At 41.2% G+C, this 26,945-nt stretch overlaps 1 protein-coding gene across 1 annotated transcript in view; it reads left to right on the top strand.

Annotated features, from left to right (window-relative positions):
- Positions 1–26,945, top strand: part of LOC128718055 (nephrin) — a 74,094-nt gene that overhangs the window by 46,566 nt on the left and 583 nt on the right. The window contains exons 4-17 of the mRNA XM_053811729.1: positions 3,291–3,352; positions 3,693–3,937; positions 7,754–7,826; positions 16,048–16,199; positions 16,845–16,995; positions 17,225–17,355; positions 18,411–18,564; positions 20,870–20,961; positions 21,071–21,461; positions 21,599–21,711; positions 23,882–23,983; positions 24,186–24,270; positions 26,153–26,271; positions 26,655–26,930. Coding sequence (XP_053667704.1) covers positions 3,291–3,352; positions 3,693–3,937; positions 7,754–7,826; positions 16,048–16,199; positions 16,845–16,995; positions 17,225–17,355; positions 18,411–18,564; positions 20,870–20,961; positions 21,071–21,461; positions 21,599–21,711; positions 23,882–23,983; positions 24,186–24,270; positions 26,153–26,271; positions 26,655–26,930 — 2,146 coding nt within the window. The remainder of the gene's footprint in view (positions 1–3,290; positions 3,353–3,692; positions 3,938–7,753; positions 7,827–16,047; positions 16,200–16,844; positions 16,996–17,224; positions 17,356–18,410; positions 18,565–20,869; positions 20,962–21,070; positions 21,462–21,598; positions 21,712–23,881; positions 23,984–24,185; positions 24,271–26,152; positions 26,272–26,654; positions 26,931–26,945) is intronic.

Genomic DNA, 26,945 nt, shown 5'->3' with positions numbered 1-26,945 from the left:
TATGAAGAATTGCTTTAAAGTCTATTTATTATTTTGTTTTGTTAATCCACCACGGCGCCATTTACCTTTCTTAACACTGCATGTGGTGTGTTTTGAAACAGTCGTGCTTTAAGTTTATCTTCTCCTTAATTGCGGCTGTTTAGCAAAACCGGCTCTTTGTTGTATGATGTAACTTTAATTCAATTCCAACACAATTTTATCTTCATTACAATTTTCAATTTCCCACAATGAATTGCAATCTTTTGGTAGCAACCTTCCAGAAAACTTCTTGCGCGTCTTCTTGGAGTATCACCCCCACACAACATATTGATCTAATATGTTCCTATACATAAAGTGGCCTTCCGCCAATTTATACATCATTTCACCACGTTAACCACCATCGTAATAGAGGTTTGCTCATATCAAAAGTTCTCCATGTCTAGCTTTTCCCCGAACTACTTACATTGGGAACTACCCAGATCCGTCCGGGACGAATCCTTTCAATAACCACTTTGACCACTTATCGGGTCAGTTTGCCGGTGATGTATGGTGCTGTATTTCATTGTCTGCTATCACGCTGCTCCATATCCACCCCTAAATGCTATCAGCAAATCTTCCAGCAACACACTTGTTGTTGTCAAGTGGGTTGTTTTGCGAGTTGAATTTCATTCGCCGTTTTTTTGTTTGTTTGTTTGCTTGTTTTCACTGTAGCTTCAACTTCGCAATGCTAAACCCCATTACCCGGGCTACTCGTTTCCGAACATTGGATTGACATTCGTTTTTGCGACCCACTACCGTCTGCGACAAGTGGTGTCCTTGTGCGACATTTCCTCTAACTCGTTTTCGACAGGCGAACAGCACTCCACGCCCGGATGCAAATAGTCAAATCCAATTTCCTTGCCAGAAAGGCTAGAAATCGAATCGAAAGTTTGTGACAACAGACGAAGATAGCGCATGGTGCTAGAAAAAAAAAATTAGCCAAAACTCTGCGAAACAGGTTGACATTGGGCAATGTACTCCAGGCCGCATCGATATCTTCGAATGGCCAATGATTATACCCTGCAAGCAGGAGGGACCGAAAGAGAAAATAGTTTCAATTCGAAGAAAGAAGCAGAAAAAACTCGATAATAAAGTAAAGAAAAAATGAAAAGTGGCCAAAGTTTCACAATAAAATTCAAAAACATAAGACTGGAAAGGAACAGAGTCAAAGGCAGGAACCACTTCAGCTTAGTATTCGTTAGGAAAATAGGAAAAAATGTCATTGTTGCCTCTTCTGTTTGAAAGTTCACATACAAAAAAAAAATCATACCCTTCTTCGTATCGTAATCGAAAGGAAGCGCTCAAATTGATCCTAACAGGCTAACGGATGGAGAATGGAGGTTCCCCCCTGTTACCTGTCAGGGAAAATTTGGGAGTACATTTTGTTGGGCTTTGAAAAACGCAGTCCCAAAGACTAGTGCCTTACGGTCAAGTGAAGGGTTGTTCTCGTTTTACAAGAGGCACAATAAAAGGGTATATCCCTCCAAGCGCGAAGGATGCTCCAAAGCGAATGGATTTTTGTTTCATTTGCCCTTCGGAAAGGAACAAACACGAAGGATATGCTTTTGTATCGTTTTTTTTTTATTCTACATTTCATCTCGTTACATCACATCGCAGAAGGCAATGCAAAGAACCTGCTAAGGAACAGGAAACAAAAACAAAACCGTCCACCGATAATGGCTCAGGAACGCTAGCAAAAAATCAAACAACGTACAGAAACAAAACAGAGAGAGTTATAAATTTTGAATCAATTACATTTACCCTTGTGCGACAAAGGAAATAAAAAACAACGAGCAATTCGCAACCGAAATTAGAGGAAAAAAACGGCAACAAAAGATCATCCGCTGTAGATTCGACAAAAAAGGAAACATATTGAAAGTATTGCAAAGCTAGGAGGGTTCGTTCGGCAGAGGGTTTTTATATACATTAGCCTATACGATAGCATATTGCGGGACTAATCCCTGTTGAATTATGGGTCTGAAATGGGATACACCTACAAAAAGGGTGTTTGAAATGAACCGTAACAGAGCTTTGATGGATTTTGATTCCTTCTTTTATATGTGTAGTTTTAATTATTGCAAACGTATTTAAACGTTCGTTTTTTTAATTCCTGCTTTCTTTAATAAGTTTTCTATAATTTAAAATTAAATTAGTTAAATTGAAGTTTAAACTTGTTTTTTTTTTTAATGAGAACAATATTATGAACCCAATATTGAGCAAGTTTCCAGCGGTTATGAAAAATTGTTACATTACGTGCTGATCTCAGATCACATTGTGTATTTATTGATTGAACAGCTGTTACTCGCGTTGAACTACAACTTGCTTACAACTTGAAAATTAAACTCTTCATATGTACAAATTGCTTTTGTTTTGTCAAATCATTAGTGGGTATTGGTACTAATCCTAGGTAGTTTATTTGAGGAAATTGGACAGAATATGAGGGTAGCCACTAGACAGCAACATTCCTTCCCGACAATGCTTGCCGATTGAAAAACTATTTCTTGAATAATGGATGTGAAATTCTTTCATTTTTTATTTTACTTTTTTCGATTGATGCTGAATGCTCTTACCAAAAAACGTCAAAAAAGATATATAATTTGCAGGAAGTCGAGGGAAAGTTGTATTTTCTGATGGCCATTAATTTGAACATAACTTTTGTAACATTGTATTTCGATAAAGTTTCATATTTAAGGAAAAAAGCTGATACTGAAATTGAAGCTTTTTTGTATACCCAACATCTGTACTGTAATTTCCCGAGTTGCGTGAATAATGCGTACCAGAGAAGTTCGCGTAACTTGAATTTTTAAATCGAATTGTAAGTCGAATTACCTTTATAATTTCATTTATGTATAACATTCATGGATCGAAAACGATACGAACTGCATTCACAATTGATATTTGTACGTTTATTTCGATGATTAGAGTAAAATTGTATCAATAGTATTGTTATAATAGTAAAATGTAATGTAGTTCTAGGTTTAAATTTACCTAGTTTGGCAAATAAAATATAAAATTGCGTGTGTAAAATTACACGAACTGACAAAATTTTGACAATCGCGTATTTGGAGTTCGCGTAGTGCTTGCAAAAACTGTTGTCAAAATTGAAGTCCATCATTTTCCTAAAAAATACTACATCATAGTGCATACAGTTTTTGTTTACAAAGCTAAATTGTTTTCCTTTATTAATCTCTTTCCATACCGCTGCTACACGTGCGCTCCTTTTTGTTACCTTTACGGTGACCATGTTGAAACAACAACACAACCCGATGCAGATGCCGAGTGGATTTCCACAAATCGCCCACGAAAAACTGCCGGATCAATCTGGATGTGCTCGGTAAGTATCTTCTAGCGCTGGCGTCGTGTTGGGCGGAAATTGTATTTTCTCCTGCCTTCGATTTTCCTTCGGGGAAGTAAAAGAATAACAGATACCGTATCATGTGCTAGATTATACCTATCGTTTCCCAACCGTGCTGTACACGATATCATCATTGTTTTCCCTCTAACCGGTAACTTTAACCATCCCTCACGGGATAGGTGTGTTTTAGTGGGTTATCGGCAAGTTATCTTATTTTCCCGATTCACGCCACAACGCTGGCGCGTGAGGTGATGACAATTTCCATTCGTATTGCCTAACGCATCACGTTTTTTGTGTCTTCTTCTCGCAAATAATTCAGTGCCACCGACGAAGCTAACCATCCTGGACGATCAGGGGGCGGCCGTACTGAACAACGTGGTCGGACCGTACCGGGAGCATGCGGACACTAATCTGACCTGCATCTCGAGCGGTGGCCAACCGGCACCGAAGGTAACCTGGTGGCGGGAGCATGCTCTGCTGGATGATTCGTACCTCGTGCTGCCGGACGGTACGGTAAAGAATGTCCTCTATCTGGAGAAGCTGTCACGCCACGATCTACACTCGGTAAGTTTGCCATCAACTTTAGGGCCTGGGTATTACCCCCGCACACACACACACACGTACAAAGTGTTCTTGTTTTTCTGGTACTCCATTTTGGTCTGATGTTTTCACAAGCACCCCAACCAAGGGGTAGGTTTTATTCCCGCATTATGCTAATACGATCTCCGTTCTCCATGCCGTGCTCACGTGGCTTTGGATATTTACGTCTGTTACTTTTTGCACTTCTTCCAAGCAAATCCTGTTAGGTCGGTGACTTTAAGATATCACACGCACACACGTGCAAGCTTTGCTGCGACGCAGTGGTCGTCCTTCGGCGTGTCCAAGAATGATTGATCATATTTTTCCCTGCAACCAAGAGCCTGTTAGGTGAAGATGTCGCTAAGTGAATTGTATCTATTTCCACAATGTTTCTTGTGTCATTTTTTTATGTGCAAGCGTGTGTGGCTAGAACCCTGTGGAAGAGGATGACGACACCCGTCATCAAGTGTTGCCGCCCAGTAACAAAGTACCATGGGGATAAATACATTCCGATAGGTGCAGTATCACTCGAATGGAACCATTCTTGCAGACGAAAATAGAAACATTGGGATCATATTGGATGAAGCTGAAGAGAATAAAAAAAAAGACACAGCTCAAACAGGAGCTTATCGTCCGATAACGTTTTCTGTTTCTTCCAAACAAAAACTCTTCTTTCGTTGGAGCACTAAATAAAAAAGCCTCATAAAACCATGTGAAAATAGAACGAATAACATACCCACCTACTGCAAATCTATCTTTCAACCTTCTTCAGACACCTTAAAGACGCCTTTGGTCGCGATGATCCTGCAGTAAACTTATTCTTCCAAAGATCGTCGCGACAACGGTAAGGTTCTCGCCTTTGACTTTTGCCGCTCCCACTGTGTCATGCTTCGATAGAACAACTGTAACATGTATCGATGACCTGACATTGCTCAATGACCTTTACAATTGGATTACTGGCAACTTCCTCGGAAGGTAGTATGGCGCGCGTACGAATGTGCGCTATTGTGTTGAACAGTTTAAATGATACAAAACACCGAACAACTTTGTCGACACAAGTAACAACCTGCGATGTGGTGTAATTGTCACAACGAATGCTTTACTCCACCTCACGCAACTTGCGAGAAAGTTCATGTCTAGTGTCCCATGTGGTTACGGTAATTACCCACGGAGTGGTTCTTTCTAACCCACTTCAGCTTCGGTAAGGCTTCGAAACTATCAAGTTACCGATAGTTTCGTAGCTGTGTGTATTCCGACGTACCAATCGCTCCACCGCCTGCTCCCACCAATTAAAGCCGATCTGAAATGTTAAGCCGTTTGTGGTTTTTCGGACCAAAGCTGTGGTTCGCTTTGTTGAGGTCATTTCCATGTATAAGCTCTCAACGCATGCTCTACAAATCCTTTTCACACTCAGCCAGGAAATGTTGCAGGCCTCCGGTTTTCAACAATCGTTCTGCTCGAGTTAGGATTGGTTTGATCCAGAGAGCTTTGTTTTAAGCATCCCGAGAAGCTACGGAAACAGCTCGAGCAAACCTAAAGTAAACCTCAGTGACGTCAACAATGCCCCTTCCGTTTTTCAGTATGGTTGATTGATTAACTTCCGTCAGAATGAGGAAAAAATAGACACACACACACACACACTTACCTATCCGTCGGTTAAATCAAGCGAGACCGCATTTTTTCAGTCGAGGTGGACGAGTATCCTTTAACGACGTGGGTTTTCTCCCGAGCGGTCGCCCTAGAACGGCTGGGTGGATTTTACTCACATTGACGTGTTTCCAAGAAATCGTGTTCACGAAAAAGCGACCGGGAGATCTCTTTCTCCCTTGACCTTACCATCGCCTCTTTCCACCTCGGGAGCACCGGACATGCTATAGACCAGAAAAGTCAAGCGGAAAGTTGTGTACAGTGTTTATTTTACGCTTACCGCCAACCGTCTGTGTATAAATATTTCTACTGTGCACATTATGCATGAAATTCTTCCCTCGTGGTCCGGATATCCTATTGTATAATGGATCAGTTCGGGGCTGGTAGTTCGAGGGTAGGAAACCGATTTAGGAATCTCGTAACACTAATAATAACAATCGCGATGATGATGACCAGCATAATAATGGTTAGGTTGGTGAGCTTTTTTGTGTTTTTGATGGACCGCAGGTCGATCAATAAATATAGTGCGTAAGTGTGGACCATAAAGCCGTCATCAAATCTCAATCAGTTCGAACAAAACAAACCAGCAAAAAATAGTACACATTCGAGATACACAACCTCGTGCGCTGACCGGATATGCTGACACTAAAACCTTCCCGATACTATTGTTATCATTATAATGCATGGAAAAACAATAGAAGAGTAGAAGGGACTCAAACCAAACCAAACGAAAAGAGAACCTAAAATAAAATACAACAAGCACCAAATTTCACCTCGCTGACTCCGATACACACACAACTTTACCTGATCGATCGGATTGCACGCGGGAGGGATCGGGAAAACCGGAACCACAGCACCGGAAGGAACGATAAATCATTCCACCGTGCGCGCACCATTGTTTCGGGAAAGGTTGCGATGGTATTGAAAGATTTCGCTTAATCCTTGCGATTGAATCGTTAAATAAAATGCAGCTGGTGCTATCGATGCATCGCACGCCACATCGGACCGGGAGGTTAAAGGACTAAGGAAATTGGTGGCTAGGTAGGAAGAAATAAACAATCGAACATTAATCACCATTTTGTTCATAAATTCTCGAAAGATTATTTGTTGCTGCAATTGGGCGGGGTCGCCGAGTGGATGCGGATCATTTTACGGAAGTTTTCTATTTATTCAGATTGAAGCGTCTATTTGTTCAGATTGGGTAGAAATGAAAATTGGTTGTTAAATGATTGTTTATGAATGCAATTTATTGCGTGAAATAAACAGAAATAAACATTCCATACGAAACAGAATGAACGAGTGCAATCGAATGTGATAATGTTATGTTTCACCAAATATTTATTAAAAGTAAATTTAACGAGATCTACTGAACGGATGTCTTCCACCTGCGAAAGTTACTTTAAAATGCCCATTAATTTCACCAAAAATCAACATCAAGACTGAATACTCCATTAGTTTTTCTACGTTTTGCACAACCCCTTCACCCAATCCAACGTTAACGGTCAAGCAAATTATGCTACTGCCCACGCCTTACCAAATTTAATGAAATAAGTTTAAATTTCTGGTTCAACTTTCTCGCTTGTTTTCATTTTTCCACGTTTCGTTGGCAAAATAATTGGCTAAGTAAGGCGGTAGCCAAACTTTTCCCCAGAAGGGCTTCACGATCAATAATCATCCCAAGCGAACCATGTGATTTGAACTTTCGCCGGACACTAATCAATCAAGTTTTGTTCTAGTTGATGTTTATTCGGAATGAGCAAACCCCTTCCAGTCCCGTTTCGTGACCCCTGCCCATATCACCCGAAACCATTATCGCAGATTTTAAGTTGCTTGTTTATCGCGACCGTACGCGCTACCAGGCGTCTCCATCGTTCCATTGGTCTGGTTATCGCTGTTAAATTACACACCAAACCATCGCTAATCATCAGTCGGACTTTGGCATACCGATTTGGGGTTCGGTTGCGTGAACTGTTTGCGAGAAATATGACCGTGGTGGCCAAAACAACAACTAAAAACGCAAAACTCCACTCGCATCTGAAAGTCCTCATCTCGTCTGCTGGGTTGAAACGGACACGATCAATGGCTGTACGGAAGGCAAAGTTTTAATTATGAACAAATGTTTATCGTACCCTCGTTCTCTCTTTCCGTTCGCAGGTTTATACGTGCCAAGCAAGCAACGGTCACGTCGTGCCACCACTTTCCAGTGCCGTCAAGTTGGACATGAAGCGTAAGTATATGGCAAATACGAAATAAAGGCGCGCGAGTTGCCCGGCAACGGTACTATCAACTCTCACATCTCTCGCCTTCTCCTAAGCCTCCCATTACCCCTGCTCTGTTGCCCTGTTCATAAACTTTTCCAATCATTAGCGTTCGCATTAGATCGTTTACAAGCAAGAAAGGCATTTTCCAGCTCGTAGCACCATGGAAGCACCTCAAAATTATTAAACTACATTTTCCACCCCGAAATCGGGATCCGCTTTTTGAAAAGTGTCCAACTGTTTTGCAATTGTAGTGTCTCTATGCAAACGCCGGACCGGTTGGGAAAACTTTTTCATGTCTGCATAGCCAAAGCTTTCACTAGCAAACCAAAAAAAAACAGGAATCCAATCCAGAAAACTCCATTCTTCCGAACAGAACAAGTTTTAATAGAAGCGCGATACTATCCTGCCGCAATACCACTGCCCTGTTGAAACTGTTGAATGTGAACGGTTGCTTAGAATGTGTTAATTAAAAATTGAAACATTTTCCAATCACCATCACGGAACATGGAAGCCGAATGGTAAATAAAATGAAGGAAATTGTGGGACGTGATGTGGTTAGAATTGGTTTTTGTTTTGTGATAAAACATTTCGTTCGATCATAATCGAGGTTTAGTTGGATTGAATTTGTTTGACTGAATGCATGATGAAATACATTTGGTCTAGTTTGAATAACATATGCATTAGTCCTATCAACTTTTTTTTATGTTTTGTGGCAGTTTGAATTCAACTATAACACAAGTTTTGCACTGATTTGTATGGTATCGAGCATGCGTGTATTTAATTTTTAGATATTAAATCCAATGATTATTTTTTTCATTTCCTGTAGTTTGAATAATTGCAATCAATTATGTTCGAATGCCGAACAATTTACGATTGCGTGTAGACCAATTTCCACATTCTATTTATCCATCTTTCTCATTTGTTATCGAAGAGCCAAGTACTGTAAAATTAAAAGAAACCGATTTAAGAATTATTAAAATTTATATTTCATACTCATAACATTTTTTCAACTAAGGCATGGTTAAATAATTTTGTAGAAAATGAAAATAGGTTGATAAACGGATAAACTAGGAAAGCTTTAACCCTTGAATGCATAAGCTATACTTAAATAAGCTGTCACAATCGTATGAAAAAATGTCCAATTTCTAATGTACGATCATTTTTCGTTGTAAGAAGCGGGGGCAAGGCAATGCTGTCAATGGAGCAAAAAATGCTCCATGTTACATTTAATGCATTAATAGACCACCTCAGTTTGTTGTCATTGAACAAATGTTGTATTTTCATTGACCCAGCCATAAAACAGGGAACCTCAGGCGCAGACATTGGAATCGCTTGTACACCATACCATTTGGAGAAATAGAAGTAGTCTTTTATTTCACCTCTGCGTACTACAGGGTGGCATCGTAGAAGTGATACACTTTGTTAATTTATTTAAAATTGTAACCCGATAGCATTTCTCTTCGATCGATCGATTGAAATAATCTATTAGTACTAAACTTCCATTTTACTTAATTTATTTCAAATCTTTCGCCTTTGCACTTGATAACGGCCCGTAGGCGCTGTTGGAAGTCGTTGCAAGCCGCACGCACAACTTCATCCGGCATTTCGTCCCATATCTTCAATAACCGTCTCTTGAATCCGTCCAAATTTAAATGTTTGACGTCGCCCAACTTTCCTAGCATGTATCCCCATGTGCTGAAGTCCAACGGGTTCAAATCCGGAGACGCAGCTGGCCATTCCGATGCACTGATGAAACATGGCAAATGCTCCTTGCACCACTCCTGAACGATCGAAGCCTTATGGGCTGGAGCTGAATCCTGTTGGAAGCAAAAGCTGTCGTTGTCAAAAAGCTTCTTAGCGTATGGTTTTAAGTGGCCTTGTAGAACGTGTTCTAAATAGTATTTCTTGTTGATCTTCACGCCTTTATCGATGAATAATAACGGTAACTTCCCTTTTGTCGAGATAGCTCCCCAAACCATCACCGATGACGCATTTTGATACCGTTAGACTGTTCTTTTATCTGCTGGTATATCCCGAAGAGATGCTCCATAAACACGATCATTCTGCTTATTCAAGGGTGCCTCCAAAGTGAACAGTTTTTCGTCTGAAAAGATGATGTTGTGGCCAGCGTGCGTCTTCAGCAGCAAGCGAGATCTGGTAACCCTGTTGGCAATATTTTTGCTGGTTAAACCGTGAATTTTCTGTTTTTTATACGGTTTTTTGCCTAGATCCTTTTTTAAAATGCTTTGCATGGCAAAGTGGCTCATATTCATTTCACGCGTCATTTTTCTTCCCGAGCGAGCTGGATTCCGCCGTATTCGTTCCTTTACCGCTTTGATCACCGCTGGAGTTCGGACAGTCCGTTTTTTGCCCGGTTTCTTCTTTGGAACAACCGTGCCTCTCTCCTCGTATCGCTTGATGGTCCGGTAGACGAATAATCGGCTTAACTTGAGATGAGACAGTTTCTGCCTTATCTGGATGTTTGTCAAACCTAGCAAATGCAAGATTTTTACTTGTTCGCGACTTGAATCCATTGTAGTTTACAAAAAAAAATTAATTAAACACGAAGTGTACGGTTTGCACATTAATAGTGAACAAGTTCAGCTGTCAAAATATACCCATGTGTTTGACATACAGTAACAGTAAACACAATACAGGGGCTCTCAAATAAGTGTATCAGTTCTACGATGTCACCCTGTACATTATCAGTTGTTTCCGGTTTCATTAAATGCATTACAGCAGTACTTATTTGCACTATCCAAAAATTCAAATTTAGTAACAATTAAACCTCCGGTAAATAGCTTCATTCGCCATGAGTGAAGATCGCTAGTCGTTCCTTAATATCTCTAACGATTCAGTTATGCCCGCCCGATTCACATACCCCAATTAGTCACGAATGTGAGACCAGGTCACGTATCGTCACTCCAGTATCAAGCACCGAAAAATTACCATCGTTCCAAAGGATGTTAGAGGCATCCAACTTCCTTGTTGGTTCAGAAATATCGTGCATCGATCCTCTCAAGTGTAATTGCACATACTCGCACTTGACTTGGGGCACAACGCGTCGTTAAATAGATTTCCGAATGCTTTGTTTTTTGCTTCACGCGTATCATGCCAAACCAAACGGTATCTTGCATCGTTCACTATACACGAACTCAATGCTCATCCGCAATTGCAAATGAAACGAATCAATCTCGTGCGTAAAGAAACGGGGAAAAAAGGAACGACAATCGAACAATCTGGGTGACGTGAAATCAATACGATGGATGTTACGGGGAGTAAGTTTCATTCCTTTTCCGGTTGTTGTTTTGACGGGATCGAAAAGCGATAGGTGCTGACCTTACCTAGAACCGTGCATCGTTTGCTTTCGGTGAAAATTGAGATGCATGCACGCCTTTGCAGTGGATGCATCCCTGAAACGATGCTCAGAGTTGTTGTGGGAAAAAAACGGGGCCCACTCGCCTGTTCTCTCCGTTCATGTGATTCGGTTCAAATGGCAAACATATCACAGCACGGTTCCACTGGTACCCGGTATGGATTAGAACGTGTTGGTAGGTATTGCGATACTATAAACGGATGCAAAAAAAGGAAAGAGCATGTTTGGGAGAAAGGATAAAAAAGCAGATTTCACAGCTCCAACGTGAACAAGAAAAGCGCACCGAATCCCACCGGAGGCGTTCAGCATACATCACAACCTCTTATCAAAGGTCGTGTTGTTAAGCATTTGCTGCTCGTCAAATGCGTCACGCGGGACGGCCACGAATGATGCGGACCACAGAGTGCTTGAGCACGATATTGGTGTATTTTTTTCCATTGTTGTTTGGCTTTCTTTGATTGCTGTATCTGTGCCGTTGTGAAGTGAGAATGGAGCGAAAATGTGATTTTCCTATTCCGATTCAAGTGCATCCAGAGGATTGCTGCATCAAACAGCAAACGTAGCTATTCACAATGTTTTATGAGCTGTTAACCATCGTGAAGAGGCTTGCAGTGAGGGAAATTGATATAGAGTTCTGCAGAAGAGTAAACATGTGACACATCTGGTTGGTTTACGTGAATTTCCTTAGATTCGACCGTAATATAACTATTCCCCGATGCTTTCTAACTATGGCCGGAATCATACTCTAAGGCAAATTTTTTGTATGAATTTTGACGTTTACAGTCTTATCCGCTTACCATTCCACAAGCAAATGTCAAGCCAAGTTAGACCTTAAAGTTTGATTGTTAAGATATTAAATTGTTTTCCTAATGAAAGCTTCGGCAAATGTCAAAACAAACCATTTTTCTAGTAGGTCTGAACCAGGTAAGGCCATATTTCTCGTATACTAAAAATGCAAACAAATGTTTTAACGAAAACACAAGTCAAACAACAAGTTAAAAAGCTTAAGTTTTTAGCTTATATCTGTCAAATAATCCATGTCCTAGGCTTTATCACTCTGTACAGATTCGTAAATGACATACCATTTTGACATAGAGAATGACATCAGGAACCATTTATACAAAAGTACAATTTGAGAATAATTGATTGCAGTGCTGATATTTTACTTTATATTCAATTCATTTGAAACAATATATAGAAAGGAGGTCATTTAAATAATCTCTTTTTTGTATGTTTGTCATTTGTACAAGGAGCTATAAGCAGATAAGTCTGGAAACGTGATAACGCATACAAAAACAAACTGGCTTAGAGTATTATTCCGGCCATTAATAAGATTATAATTTCATTAGCAAAAATCTTTTAAAAAACAAATTCATGTTTCTGTTCTTTCTCCGCAAAATACAATCACAATGGACAATGATATTGTCAATTGTCCAATGACCTAATATCCAAGCAGCGCCACAACACTGTCACACTACTAACCGATTCTAATGTCGATGTGTCAACATGGTACGCGTGCGATGTGCCACAAATAAAACCAACCCTTTCAGCACCAGTCAGGGTTCGGATCGCGTGCACATCGAAAAACAAACACTCAAATTGTCGAAATATTTTCTAAAACCAGATATGCAACCAACACCGAACGGGGTGCAACCCTACAATGCGGAACTAAAAATGTTTCCCTCCTTTATGTCTTCTTGCATCACGAACATGCATTCCGTGCGCGGTGAAGAAAGTGAAACGCCGTTCAAGTGGAGTGACGGGTTCGTGCCATCGTTCGCCGGATAATGATGTCATTTTACGATCCCGTACACGTTTGGTCGCCGTTGGCCATGGCGGTGCCGTGTGAGATCCGGGATTTTAAATCCCTAGTGACACTGGGATTTTCGATAAAATGCACCCGCGGTTGGCCCGAGTCAATGCGGTCTTTATGATACACCGCCACCGTAAACCCGCCCGGCATCTGCCCGGCACCAAATGGTGTCGAAGTAGAGAAAAGTGCTGCTGGTTGAAGTGATAAAACCACCGTCTCCCTGCAGACTTGGGCATGCAACACGGAGCGGCGCATCATAATTGAATCGTGCATTCTCGGCAAACCGGCAAGCCTAGATGCGGTTTTTATGGGATGGCGATAGAAGAATTTATGATTGCCGTCCTTGTACCCGGCGGCAACCCGAAACCTAGAAACGTGCCCTTTATAGAGTTTTCGATCATGGCAACATGATCTCGCTTCTTGCTCGGGCTGGGCCGGAACAACACAAAGGGATGGGCGGAGTAAATGGGGATTCGGATGTCATAACTCACCCAAGCTCTAATCTGAAGTTGAACCTTCGACGAACGACCACTCGGTCACTCGTTTCACTTCTCGAGTGAACATCCACTGTCGCCCATGTTGGCGCACATGTACCCGTTTGCAGAATAACATAAACATCCGAAAACCCAAACATGCACAACCACGAACCGACGTGACACAACCGTTTCACCAATCATCACCATATCATCTTAAGATCCGTACACCAAACCTCATGTTGGAGGTCGGTTCCGATCTATTTAGATTTCCCCTTTAGAAAACCCACCACCGAGCCCCGTGTTTTGGGCCTCACCGTTCGATTCACACAGCGTGCCCACACTGATTTGCTTACGTTTCACGTTTCCTGCAAACGGTAGCGATTCCAAAGGATTGGTGTTCAAATTTGCCTACGGTTCCGCCTAGCTTCCTATGTTTCACAATTTTATTTCCTTCCCACCCGATACGATGTGTTGACGCTAATCGCCCCGTGCGCACGGGGCAAACAGCCGAAGTTAGGCTAATGAAATATTTATTAGCCCTCTAAAAGATGTTTCACGCCCATGGGCAATTCTCATCTCTCGTCTCTCTCTCACTATCTTTGCCGGAGGGTTTCGAACAATCAAATTCATTTATCCATTAAAATGCTAAAGCTTTTTGGAGCATTATCAGCACTTTGCGTTAGCGGCTTCGACACAGATACCTTTATATCTTAACATTCGACCGAAGCGTCAAAGAGTAAGCGAAATCAAATGGAACTTAATTAATTGCGATGAATTTTGTGTGGTTTGAAATGTCAAACTAGTTACTTTTTCGCCTTTTTTTTCAACGATTTACCTTTATTAATTTAATGATTGTTGTAATCGCTTTATTACCGTACAAATTGCTCACTGATTTTGACTAGATTTTTTGATACTTGGTTACTCGTTGGTAAACAAATTCTTCATAAATTAACAAATGATGTAATGGTTCAAATATGAACTTTAACTGTTTACTTGTTTAACATTGCAGCCAGTCCAGTGGTTCTGCGCCTCGGCGCTCCGGTTACGGCACTGGTCGGCTAAGTACGGTTCGCGAACCACATGTAGTCATAAGAAAATTCATTCTAGACATTATTGAAATTTTCATTGAAAACAGTAAGAACTTATGATCTTTTTGAATTCATTTTATAATTCTGGCTAGAGATAAGAGCATGAAACGATGGAAACTGCTTGATCTAGCAATAAGTGTGCCTTTCGTTACGTTTTACTAATTTCATTCTTCGATAGGATCGGCCAGGCCGTACTACTTATAACTAGTGGAAGCTTAATTTGATGTACATTTCACATTCGTTTGAAGACATTTCTTTCTCCAAACAGTAAAATGCCATCTTATCACGGGTGTACTCGGTCGTGTTTCTGTGTAATGTTAAGTAATCCAATAGAGTAATGCTTTTTCTTGCGAGGGTCTAGATCGTGGTTGAGATTCTGTTGACTTTCTTCTTCCATGTTTTCTTCTTCGGTCAGATTTTGGCAAGTCTCAGGCATGGTAAGAGAGATTTTTCAATAAGAGAGAGAGAGAGATCAATTGATGCCTGGTGTGAGTGGTTTAGTCTGGTCTTTCCTAGCCGTCAGCAGTTTATTTTTCATTGAGACAACACTATCGTTTCCTGTTGATGTTTTTGGTACTCGATTCTTATTCCATATATATTTTTATTGCATTTGGCATTTTGTTCCAACAAGTTAATCGACCACTGAGTTAAACAAAGGGGGTTAAACAAAGCACTAATTTAATTTAATATGTTTATTATCGATTTTAATTTACAAAACCTGCGCCAAAATCGACAAGTCTTAAGATGTTTAAATTTTCAAACTTCTCCATGATCGATTAGGGTTTGCACTATCAGCACACAAGCTTCCGAATGAATGCTTATCAAAACGTTTGTAAACGGTTGTCCTGGCGAGGAAGCATAATTCACCTCTCACCATGAATTCATAATTCATCCCCTTCTGTAGGAAATAATCAAACAAAACCGATCCCCATACATTGTGACCCTCACTGGAGGGTTTGATAAATTTGATTTCTCTTCTCCCCATTTTCTGTCTTAGTTCTTTTGCTTACAGTTGTTACCACCCAGCCGTGTTCTATCTGAAAATTATCGATCCCACTCAGTCAAACCATTCGTGAACTGCGTTCATGATAGAATCGATCGCGACGCATTGAATGGGGTTCTTCCACCCCGAGGGCATACACAATCCTATCTCGCTCATCAAAAAAAGAAACGAAAACCATCTCTGGAAAAACGACCAACCCAGAGAAATGCTTCACCATTTCTTGTACCACAACTTACCGAAACAAAAAAAAACCGAACGTACCATAAACATCGCTTCAATCACTGTCAGTTTCGATCCAATTAGTTACAAAACAACGTTCACTGTTCCTACGCAACTCCGCAACTCGTGAGCCCAAATTGGGAGAGCACAAGAAAAAGAGTTTGGCATTCACCTTTCATTCTAATTCCGTACTCGTTCCGTTTTCTTTGCAGTGCCACCCCTGTACGTGCGGATGCAGGGCCTGCGGGAAACGTTAACGGCCGGCGTCAAGACGCAAGTATCCTGCATCACGGCCGGCAGCCGACCGGCACCGAGCGTTGTCTGGACGAAAGGATCATCCGTCATCCGTGGCTCATCACAAACGGTTCGTTCTTGGAACCATCCTTCTTCGGTCTTCGGTTTCTTTTGTGTTCTTGAGAGCCTGTCCTAGGCATTGCATTATACAACGTGAACCTTTTGTTCGCCTCTTTGCGCAAAAGATGTGTTTCTTATGGTTTTTCAATCGATCGTAGACTTGTAGCTTAGTGACGCTCTGTTAACACGCAAAATTCTCACAAAACAGTCTCCGAGGACAAAACTCCAACATTCAGCTTTTTCAGCATCAACCATTCAGCAACAGTATAAAACATGTATATTGTGCTTGCCCTCTTTTCCGGGAAATCTGAAATTAATTGTTCTTGCAAGATTTCCCTCCTAATTTCACACCCCATTCCATGAACCGACCCTCGAGAACTTAAGGAATCGATTAAATATACATATTCCCATACACTTACATACACACGTACACATCAACCGAAAGTTTGTACCTTGGTGGAAAACTTCCACTAAACTTTCTTAGCTTGTCGCGTGTACTGAGATCATCTTGCTCTGTTGGTTGAAGCGCGTCGACTTTCAGATTATCGTGATACGGTGCCGTAAAGTCCGCTCCATCAACCACCCGATCCCGTGCTGCTTCTTGCTCATTCGCACTAACTCGTCCTTCTCTTTCTCCCGCTATCCAACCGCGCAGACGTCCAACGACGGAAATGTCACCGTATCGGAGCTGGTGTTCGTGCCCGGTCCGGAGGATAATGAAAAATCAATTACATGCTCAATTAGCTACAGCGAGGGCGACGGGCCAACGGTGCTGCTGAAGGATACCCACGTCCTGAACGTCAAGCGTAAGTATCATCATCCCGCGCACCGTTCCCTGTCCGCGCCTTAGCTGAGTGGCAATGCCAAGCGTAAATTAGTCAAATTCATCTGCATCAATTTACGTCCACCTCCGTGCAAGCGTCCTTGAAGAAGCTCGATACCATTCGCCAAATGATCAGCTTTCCATAGCACGGACACTTCATAAAGAACCGTCCTTCTCGCTCACACACTCTCTTTTGCACGCGCATTTTGCAGACGTTCCGGTGATATCGCTTGCGCTCGGTGCGCCACTAAACTCCCAGAACCTGATGGAGGGTTCGGACGTGTATCTCGAGTGTGACATCAAGGCAAACCCACCGGTGAAGAAAATCGAATGGTTTCACAACGTAAGTAGTGCTCAAAATTAATGCCACTATACGTAGAGTGTTGCAGGTATGAGAAGGTGCAAGAAAGGGCTTTTAAATGATTTCGATTCGTTGGAATTGGGCAAATACAAACAATTTTTTCTGGTTTCATTCCATTTGAAACATCATAGTTTATCTTGGTTTTGGTTATTTTCAGTACAAACACTTTTAAGGATTGCGAGGATAAAAATTAACACCAATTGTATAGAAAACCTGAAACTTTATACTAAAAAGATATGGTTTTAACTGGCTTTGGCTGACATGAACATGAACATTCTGGTAACGCGATAATGCGTTCCAGAGACTACCGTATTATTCAAATGTATTTATTTATTTTTTTATTTATTTCCATTATGACGGCCAAAGGCCGTATGATTGACATCGTTTGCCGAAATTTAACAGCTACGGGCATTTCCTCCCAGTTATGAGCTTTATCCCGGGCTCTTTGCTCGGTTGTCTTATAAACTAACTTATAACTATGGATTTCAGTGGCGGATAGTGATGTGATGTCTGCTATTGTGGCTTTTGATGCGGATTACCGTATTATTCAAATTTAATCGTTAGAGGAATATAGTGTGCCACATTGTTTGTATTTCGTACGAAATAGGTTAACATTAAATTACTTAATGCTAAAAATTAATCAACGAAAAAATTCTAACTTAATTTTGTTATTCCTGTTGTTTGTACCAAAGAGTTTTAAAACGAATTAAAGGGCGAAGCTATTTATGAAAATAATGATTTATGGTAATGAAATAGAATGTGATATTAACGAAATTTGTAAATTAGCAACCATTAAACTTTCCAGGAAATCCACAAAAAAAGTTCACGTAGTGTGACAGTTGAATCTTTCTTGAATACCCGCGTTTACGAATTCGAATACGTAGGGCAAAAACTTCAATTAACCACGCAATAATCAAACGACTAGATTACGAACAATTTCGACCAGAGAGTGATAAATAAATAGACAGTACACACAGAAAGTAATAACCGAACAGCCGAATATTACTATCATCATTTGGTATATTGTTTATCTACAGAACAAGCTGCTCCAGTCCGCCCGTGGGATCATCGTTTCCAACCAGACGCTCGTCCTGCAAAGCATCACAAAGTCCACCCATGGCGAGTACATGTGCCGTGCCTCGAACAGCGAAGGCACCGTCAACAGTAATCAGCTCTATTTGGATATCAAATGTAATTAATTATTTCCCGCTGCGCATGTAATGTACTGTCCCACCGGTTCCATTTTTCCAAACGATGTTTCTTTCTCTTTATCCTCATTCCTGCATACCACCAATAACCCTTGATTTGTTTCAAAGTATTCCATTTTTTTGTTGCTGTTTGCGTGGACAATACGTATTTTCGCAGATTGAGAGGATCCAATGTGAAACCAAACTCATCAGACTCGTATTTCATGGCCGGCTTTATTTGCAACATCTTCATGCGCACGGATGCATTTGCGTACAAAGAATCGTACCGTACGTGTGTATGTTTTTCCCCGAAAACATAGCGTGACCATCATTGATTCATTGCCACAGCAAGCAACACATTTTATCGGTGGTGACGTTTTGTTTTTTGTACGCGTCGTTTAAAGTATGGATGAACAACGGAAATTAATGCTCGATCGTATTTCGGGCACCGTCTATTCTTTGGAAAATGTGCAATTTGAGCCAAATGTGAAGCGGATTCTTGTCCGTTCGTTAATACTTTATCAGCAATGCATGCATAAATCTGCGTTTGTGAAATTAATGGAAAAAAATTACTGTTTTTCACATGCGTAAAATAGTGCTGTATTGTCACAAAGAATGGGAAGACGCATCCAATGTTTTATATCAAATTCGTTTGTCGAATTCGATACGAAAAGCTTATAATACAACAAAATAATGAAAGCAATTTCACAACAACAAAAATTTGGTGAACATGCACAAAAAATGTATAACACGAAAACCTAAACAAAAGCAGTCTTTTCTCACAAAAAGTGTAGAATGTTTGGTAACAAATAATTTTCTATCTAGTTTTTATCAAAATTATGAATATATCGTCACAGTCGATCAAATAATAGCAAATGATTGAATTGCTAGTGTTGCGACAAAATGTTCGATGTCCCTGGCGTTGCGACATCCCTGGCGCCGTGACAGGCGACAGGATGAAAACGATCGTAACGTCAGGGACAGACAGAACTAAACGAACACGTGAACAAGAAGGAGCAAGTAAAAGCTAGGAAGTTAGGAAGTTGTTAAGAAGAGGGACGAAAAGCGAGTAAGAAAATATGATAAGGAAACAAAACTGAAAAACTGATACTGAAATTTAGTTTCAGAACCTCCCTCTAAATAAAATGTAGGTTGTATGAACATCCCCCATAACAGCTAGTCTATAGCTAAACTTCATGAAATGGCATTTCACTATTGTGATATCTCAGCGGAACTCTACTGATAGTTAGACTGTCGGTATTTTCTTTAAACGCACAAGAGGTTACTTTATTGATCCAACACTTGCGACTTATCTGTATCGCTATACACATCATACTCATCGTGCGCAGGACCTGCTCCCCGCTTAAGTTCGATTAACGGTACTCTTATTATCGCCCCGCTGCAACCGCGATATTTCAATTTGTCGCCTCTCACTCTTTCTCTCTTTCGTTCCGATGAAACGGAACAACTATTATGTTTCAACCGCATTCGTGTTCTAAAATTATCCACACCCACAAACAACTGAATAGCTCCCTTTTGGTGCAATAGTAGGAATTGTTGTGGCTTTGAAAATAACACCGAAATAGCTATCCCAATATTCTGGGTTGGAATAGATAAATACCTACACCAACCAACGGAAGTTGGTGTTGCAGTTTTGCTGACACGACGCGAACCCTTCATATAGTTGTTACATTAACCTAGCTTTCCACCTTCCTGCCAGAGCTCAGCAGTTTCATATATTTGCCCATTAGTTTCGGGAAGGGACTTAATTTCATATATTGGACCACGAGCGTTAGATGGAACGTACGAAAATATTTAGATCACAAGTATTGTCCTCCGAACGGTGGTATCATTTTTCCTAAAGGTATCGTTATTACCAACGGGAATCTCATTATGCTTGTGTAAGCAATGCCTGTCACATCGTAGTGCGTTGCACCACTTCAGCCAATAGCATTTTGCTGTTTATTGACACTCGTGCACTAAGCTGACAGTAATTCCCCTGCTATTGTGCCAAAATCGTTTAAATTTTGTAAAGTATAAACGAACGGAATAATTTTCAAAGTGTTTCTAATTTTTTGAATCATGATTTGCAAAGGATTATGATGTCCATCCATTGCTTTACTAAACATCCTTTATTTTAAGTTTAAAACTACTCCTAATTTTTCCCACCAAACCTCATTACTTACCAAATCCTTTGTGCACTAATCAGCTTATAAATAAGCTGCTGAAAAGCTAAGCTCAAAATGTTATCCCATCATCCATTGCCTCTCTGTGCGACGACCATGCTAACACTTTGACCTTTTTACCAGATCCACCGGTGTGCAAATCGGAAGCGCAAATAATCCGTGCCGCGGTAAAGCAAACGGTGAACATAACCTGCGATATTGACGCTAACCCGATGGTAATGTATCTTATATCCGACCGGCCCGAAACACTGGCGTCGATGTGTTATTTTAGCAATGTAATTATTTCTTACCCTATCGTTCCGTTCCGTTGAATTCCCCACACAGCCAAATCTGTTGTTCCGATGGCAGTTTAACAACTCGCTCGAAAGCATGCTCGAACTGCCCCCGTACACGAACGTGGAGTCGGAAGCAGCTAACCTGGCGCTGGCCGAGATCGACCTCGAGACGAATCACATGGGCCCGAGCCTGGAGGAGATGGTGCGCAAGAAGCTGGAGCGGCTAGAACACTCCGTACGGCAGCAACAGCAGCAGCAGCAGCAGCAACACCATCATCACCTGCTGCACTTGGGTTCGCATAAAGAGGAGGTACCGTTGGTCGATGGCCAGCTGTACATGTATCGGGTGGATACGTTCAACAGCTTCGGCACAATCACCTGCACGGCGACAAATTCCTACGGTCAGAGTGGTCACTGCGCTTATCACATACTCGTTGCCGGTGAGTAATAGAACGGCGACGTTATGTCCACCTTTTGTGTTTGGGGCAAAATCAATCCATACCGAATTAACTCTTGACACGCCTAGTCCTAGTGCGCTACTAACCGGTGCTGTTGTGTGTTCACGGCTCGTTCGCAGATGTTCCCGATCCCATCAAGAGCTGCACCGTGTCGAATGTGACCGCGTACACGGTACACATATCCTGTGTTGCCGGCAAGGACGGAGGAATACCTCAACAGTTTCACATCGACGTAAGTGCTGGAGTGAGTTTCCGACAGAGAAAAAGCACACGTTTGTCATTTAATTTTGTACTGATTTTATTCTGCAAAGTTCACGAAGAATTATCCTAAATTATGTGAACTTGTGATACTTTTCATCATATAACAGAAAAACAACCATATGTTTCGATTTTTTTTGCCACCGATACCCACTTTAGTTCGTGCCAGTACAGCCTGGTATGATGTTTTAAGTTTCACCACCATCCATTACATCCACCAGTTACCATTATTTGTTCTCGGAAGTGTGAAAAACTCGTTGTCAGTTCATCACGGTTCGCGTCATGAATGATGGATGTGCTTTATCTGAAATCACACAACGCTCTCATTTTCTAAAACATCAACCTGACGGGAAGTCAAAACGTGACAGATCATTCGACCCAGATCTGTCCTTTGGGTTAGCACATTTTTTTGATCGGCCAGTTTATAGAAACAGTATAGAGGAAAAAATTGGGCAAGCGTTGAGGGTGGAACAAGTGTGGAGCTTTTTTGTTATGTTCTTCACCATAAAAGCTTCGAAAAGCTTTTACATGTTTTATGGTGAAAGTTGGACTTGTGGCCGAGAGAGTGAATTTGTAAAATGATTAACGTCAGTAAGTGATTGATCAGTTTTAAGCATACAATAGTTCAAAAAATATGTTATAAACCTGGAATTTGGTACAAAATATTTAAAATATCATTGGTAAGAAACCTCTATCTTACGAATAATATAGAACGTTACTAAACGTTTAACGACCCTTGTATTCCACTCTGACACCCTAGCTCCATTAAAACTCTCTCAAAAACTGCGATTTCGTAGTAAAGTCAACCGGCAACGTGCTAGCAATGGACTTTGAAATTCTGCTCGAAACAGTGCAGCATAAACGATGCATCATCCCTTTTATCCACCCAGCCCAGTACCGAGTGCTGGTGCTTGAACGAACAAAATAAATAGCCTTGTCCAATTACAAGCGCCCTACGAACATAATCCACACAACAACAACAACAAAAAATAAGTCAAACTTGCAACCTTGCTAAATGGCATAGGTATGACTTGTGTGTTACTTCAACGCAGTAACATCATCCTTCATCCTTGCGGACTGGTCTCGTACAAGCGCGCGCGGAAAAAAACAACCCCGTGGTAAAAAATGCACAAAGCGAGCGCCAACACCGCACAGAACGAGGGAAACCTTTCCGCGCAATAGATGCATAATCATCACGCCAAACCATTATCCGACTGCTCATTCTCCGTTGAGAAGAGTTTTCCGGGTCCGTTGGTTTCGTAATCCTCGCATTGCAACGTTGCCTGCAATGTTGCCACTCGGAGAGCAAAACGGTGTGAAGGTGCGAAAGTGCCCGGGCCCGGATGGCTACGTTCTGTATTTGCGCTTATTAAAAAGTTGCATCGTTACCCCCAGAACTCCAACTTCACGCGGAGACTTTTAAGACACAACGCCGGGAAGGGCCCGGGAACGGTTGAACCTTTTTTTTTTTGCCCCTTCGTTCATTTTACCATGGTTGAAGAACAAGGAAAATTAAATTTTTGGATACAACAGTTAGTGAAGACCGTCCGTCAGATGTGTCTATCCACAAACCGGAGGTTACAAAAAAAAAGGCGCTCAATCCATGAAAACGGCAACGTGTCTGCTAGGAAGCACTGAGCGAAACAAAACCGAGCTAAAAAGCACCGAACATAAAACGGAAATAACAATCCCACGGGAGAAAGGGAGATTTGGTTTTTGCTTTTCAAAGGATTTTGCCTGGAAATAGTACAATGTTTTTAGCATATCCTAAGGTGCATCAAATCGAACAACAGCAAAAACGCAGCATCTGCATTCCATTCCTTTCGCCACGGATCCACCACGGGCTAAACGTTTCCACCCGTGGATGGCAAAAATTGCATCACGCAGAGCGATGCAGAATCAGCGAACATTGTTGCACAACATTCCGCTACATTGGTTCGCTGGATTTTGCCTACGAACCACGGCCGGGTGCGCTAGCGGGTAGAAATAATAGTAAAGATAATTTCACTGTCACTGCAACTGGTAGGTGACTTCTCCATGACGATGGTTAACGTGTTGTTTCTTGCTTTTTTTTTTGTTGTCTCGTTTTTTTTTCGCCTTTGTCCTCCGTTGGACATTCCGGTCGGATCGCTCCAAACGTTCAGGTGTTTGAGGAGTCGAAGCGAAAGCTGCTGCAAAGCGTCAGCTACCAGAGCCCCGAGATGCTGCTGAAGAAGCTGCCAAGTGACACGAAGTTCATCATCAAGGTAAGGCAGAACCATTTCAACTTTACACCCTGCTCGGTGTAATTTGCCATCCGAGATGTCACCGACCGTAACGACATTCGTTCCATTGCATGCTGTCAATTATTTTCCCTTTTTTATGTTTTTTTTTTGTTGGTGCATTTTCATTACTAATGTTTGCTGCTTTTATTTCCATTTTTACGTCCTTTTCGCTGCGGCCTTTCAGATTACGCCCTATAACCTGCAAGGTACGGCACCGACAAGCTACCGGGTGAAGGCACAAACACTGCCGGCGCCGCTGTTGAGAACAGGTAAGGGAAAAACACATAGTGCAACACTGGTATGAGAAATATAAGTATTCCATATTTTATAGCTTGTAAAAAGGAAACAGAAACAAAGTGCATGACTCTTTGTATGATGAAAAGCAAAATGAAACACAAGAAGCCTTATAGTGTTTGGGTTTCTTTCAAGAAGTATAAGCTGCGTATGAAAACATTCACCTTTTGAGAGGATTCCTGTTGATCGTGACTGCTATATAACGGCTCGATAGAGTTGAGCTCCAGATGAGATTCTATCCAAGTTCTCCTGTATATAAAACCTTATTACCCAACACGTTTTCCTTATGACTTTGGAACTTTAGCATGTTTTGTCAAAGTTTTATCATGGATGTAATATGATATTTGGATTTGTTATGGTTTTTTAATGTGCTAAAACAGTTTTATTTTTATTTTCAACATTTTTGATACGTCCTTACGTACGGCAAAATACAGTAACCTTCACAACTAAAATGCACACAAAGTTATGTTGTAAAGAGCTGATTAGTGTGATTAGTGTATTCAAAGTACAAGTCAGCAAACATATTTGTTAAAAGTTAAAATTGTAAGTAAAGCTCTACATATTAGATAATGGTTTTGGCACATCGTGCCATCTTGAGTTCAAACTATAAAGCTTTAGTTTTGTCGTAATATTGTGTGATGGAAGTGAATATGATTTGCCCCTAATGTACATATTTACAGTATTTTTAAAGCGCCTTTCAATAGGTTGTAATCGCACGAGTTAAAGCTCAAAGTTTTCTCAAACTGTTTTATAATAAAGGTTTGAACAACTTTACAATTTCACTGTTTTTTTTTCTTTACGAATTATGAAGTATCATTATCGAAAAAACTAAAACTCAAATACAAGCATCAACTCAGCGGTTTCGCCTGCTATTTATGGCAATGTATACTATGATTGAATCTAAAATGTAATTTTGCTATCATAGGCATATATTTCTAGGATACGACTATCAATAACTTTCATATCCATCATTAACATGATATAAAATTAATTGAAATAATTATACGATCGTTACCGAGCATGTTTGTGATAAGGCAATAGATAAGGAAATGCCTTGAGGAATTTGTACTCTACGTAGTCAATGACTACTAATGACTGATAATACGGCTAATAGCCGTTATAATCGTATTAAATAAATAAGATGTACGATCGTTCCATTTTCCAATGACTTTGCTCCCTTCATTTGTTATTTTTTCCATTTGGAATTAAAATAAAATTATAAGTTGATAACTATGAACAGCAAAGAGTAAATGAACATGTACCATTAAAAAGAAAATCGTCTACCAAACCGTCCACCAAAGCCGTTGCTGCTGTTTAGTGAAATAGCTATTCACTCGTATATTCCAACCCTCCCTGATCAGCATTTTCCCCCGTGAGACTCGGAAACCAGCCCCATTGAAGCAAGCTATCAGCTAAGAGGCAAACAAATTTTGCAACCATTTTCTACAACCGCCATTACCACCATCCACCTACCGACAACGGTTCCCTCCCGATGGTACCCGTCGATGCAACGGAAGGAGATCAAAACGAACATAAGTGAGCGCCATAAGTTGCCAGTGGCCCATTTTCAATAACGAGCATCTGTGTATGGTTGGACTGTGTCTATGTGTGTGTGTGTTTGTTTGTGTGCCAACCAGCCAACATAGCAACAGCCACAGCAGTATTTCTGTAAGAAAATGGCTCGTCTTGGGGCATCCTACGTCCCATCGGTGATGCTGGCGCCCATTACGAGCGTCTTCAATCGGGAGCTATGGGACATGGCTTTTTTCGCTCTTTGTTTCATAAATTATGCTCCATTTTTACATTTTTTTTCATACGCACCTACCGTGTCTTGTTCTGCTCTTCTTCCTTTGCTAGCTCCATCCAAGGCAGTGCTCGTGCAGCTAACGCCTCTACTGGGGGCTCTCGTCGGGGCAGCCGTGACACTCTGCCTGGTCGCTCTGTGCATCATCGTTTTCGTAAAGTTCAAAACGAAGGTAAGTAAGACCACTACCAGTTTGTTTGGTCGTTTGGAATTTTCAGTCTCAAACACTCACACACAACCACACACGTAGTGCATAAGATGTGAGGAACGAAAAACAAACTCCATCGAATGTCCCACACGGGACCAAGAATAACCAAGAAAAAAGGATATGCTGCACACTTGGGGGTTTTTTTTTTGCTGCTTTAAACTTCTTGAAAGTATTCAAGAATTCTTCGCATTTAGTTCTAGGAATCTCTTGAACTACAATCATTGCGCATTCATCCGGTGCGGCATTCACATGTACTCACAGGGTGACATGGTTTAGACGACTAGATTTATGTGAAGACGGTGTAATGCTCTCATACATTTATTTTTTCCCAACTTCTCCTCGTGTAGAAGAAACATCACCAAACGGCAAATACCGAGCAGGATAAGGGTAGTGCCGAACCGCTCAGCCGCAACATCGGTAGTCACTCGAGCATCGACGACAAGAACCCGGACGTGATACCGCACGAAAATAGCGAGGATGACGACGAAAAGCAGTTCGAGCGGTTAGCACTCAACGCGGACGGGCTCAAGTTTGCTGGCCACACGACCACCGTCCCGACGACTGGCGCGTACTCACCAACCCATCATCACTTGATGTCACCCAGTGGGAACGGCTTTAAGAAGGTAAGCGCTAGGTTA

Source organism: Anopheles marshallii, chromosome 2, assembly GCF_943734725.1.
Source record: "Anopheles marshallii chromosome 2, idAnoMarsDA_429_01, whole genome shotgun sequence".
Lineage (NCBI taxonomy): Eukaryota > Metazoa > Arthropoda > Insecta > Diptera > Culicidae > Anopheles > Anopheles marshallii.
The sequence above is the reverse complement of the archived record's forward strand: the minus strand, read 5'-3'. Positions and strand labels throughout refer to the sequence as shown.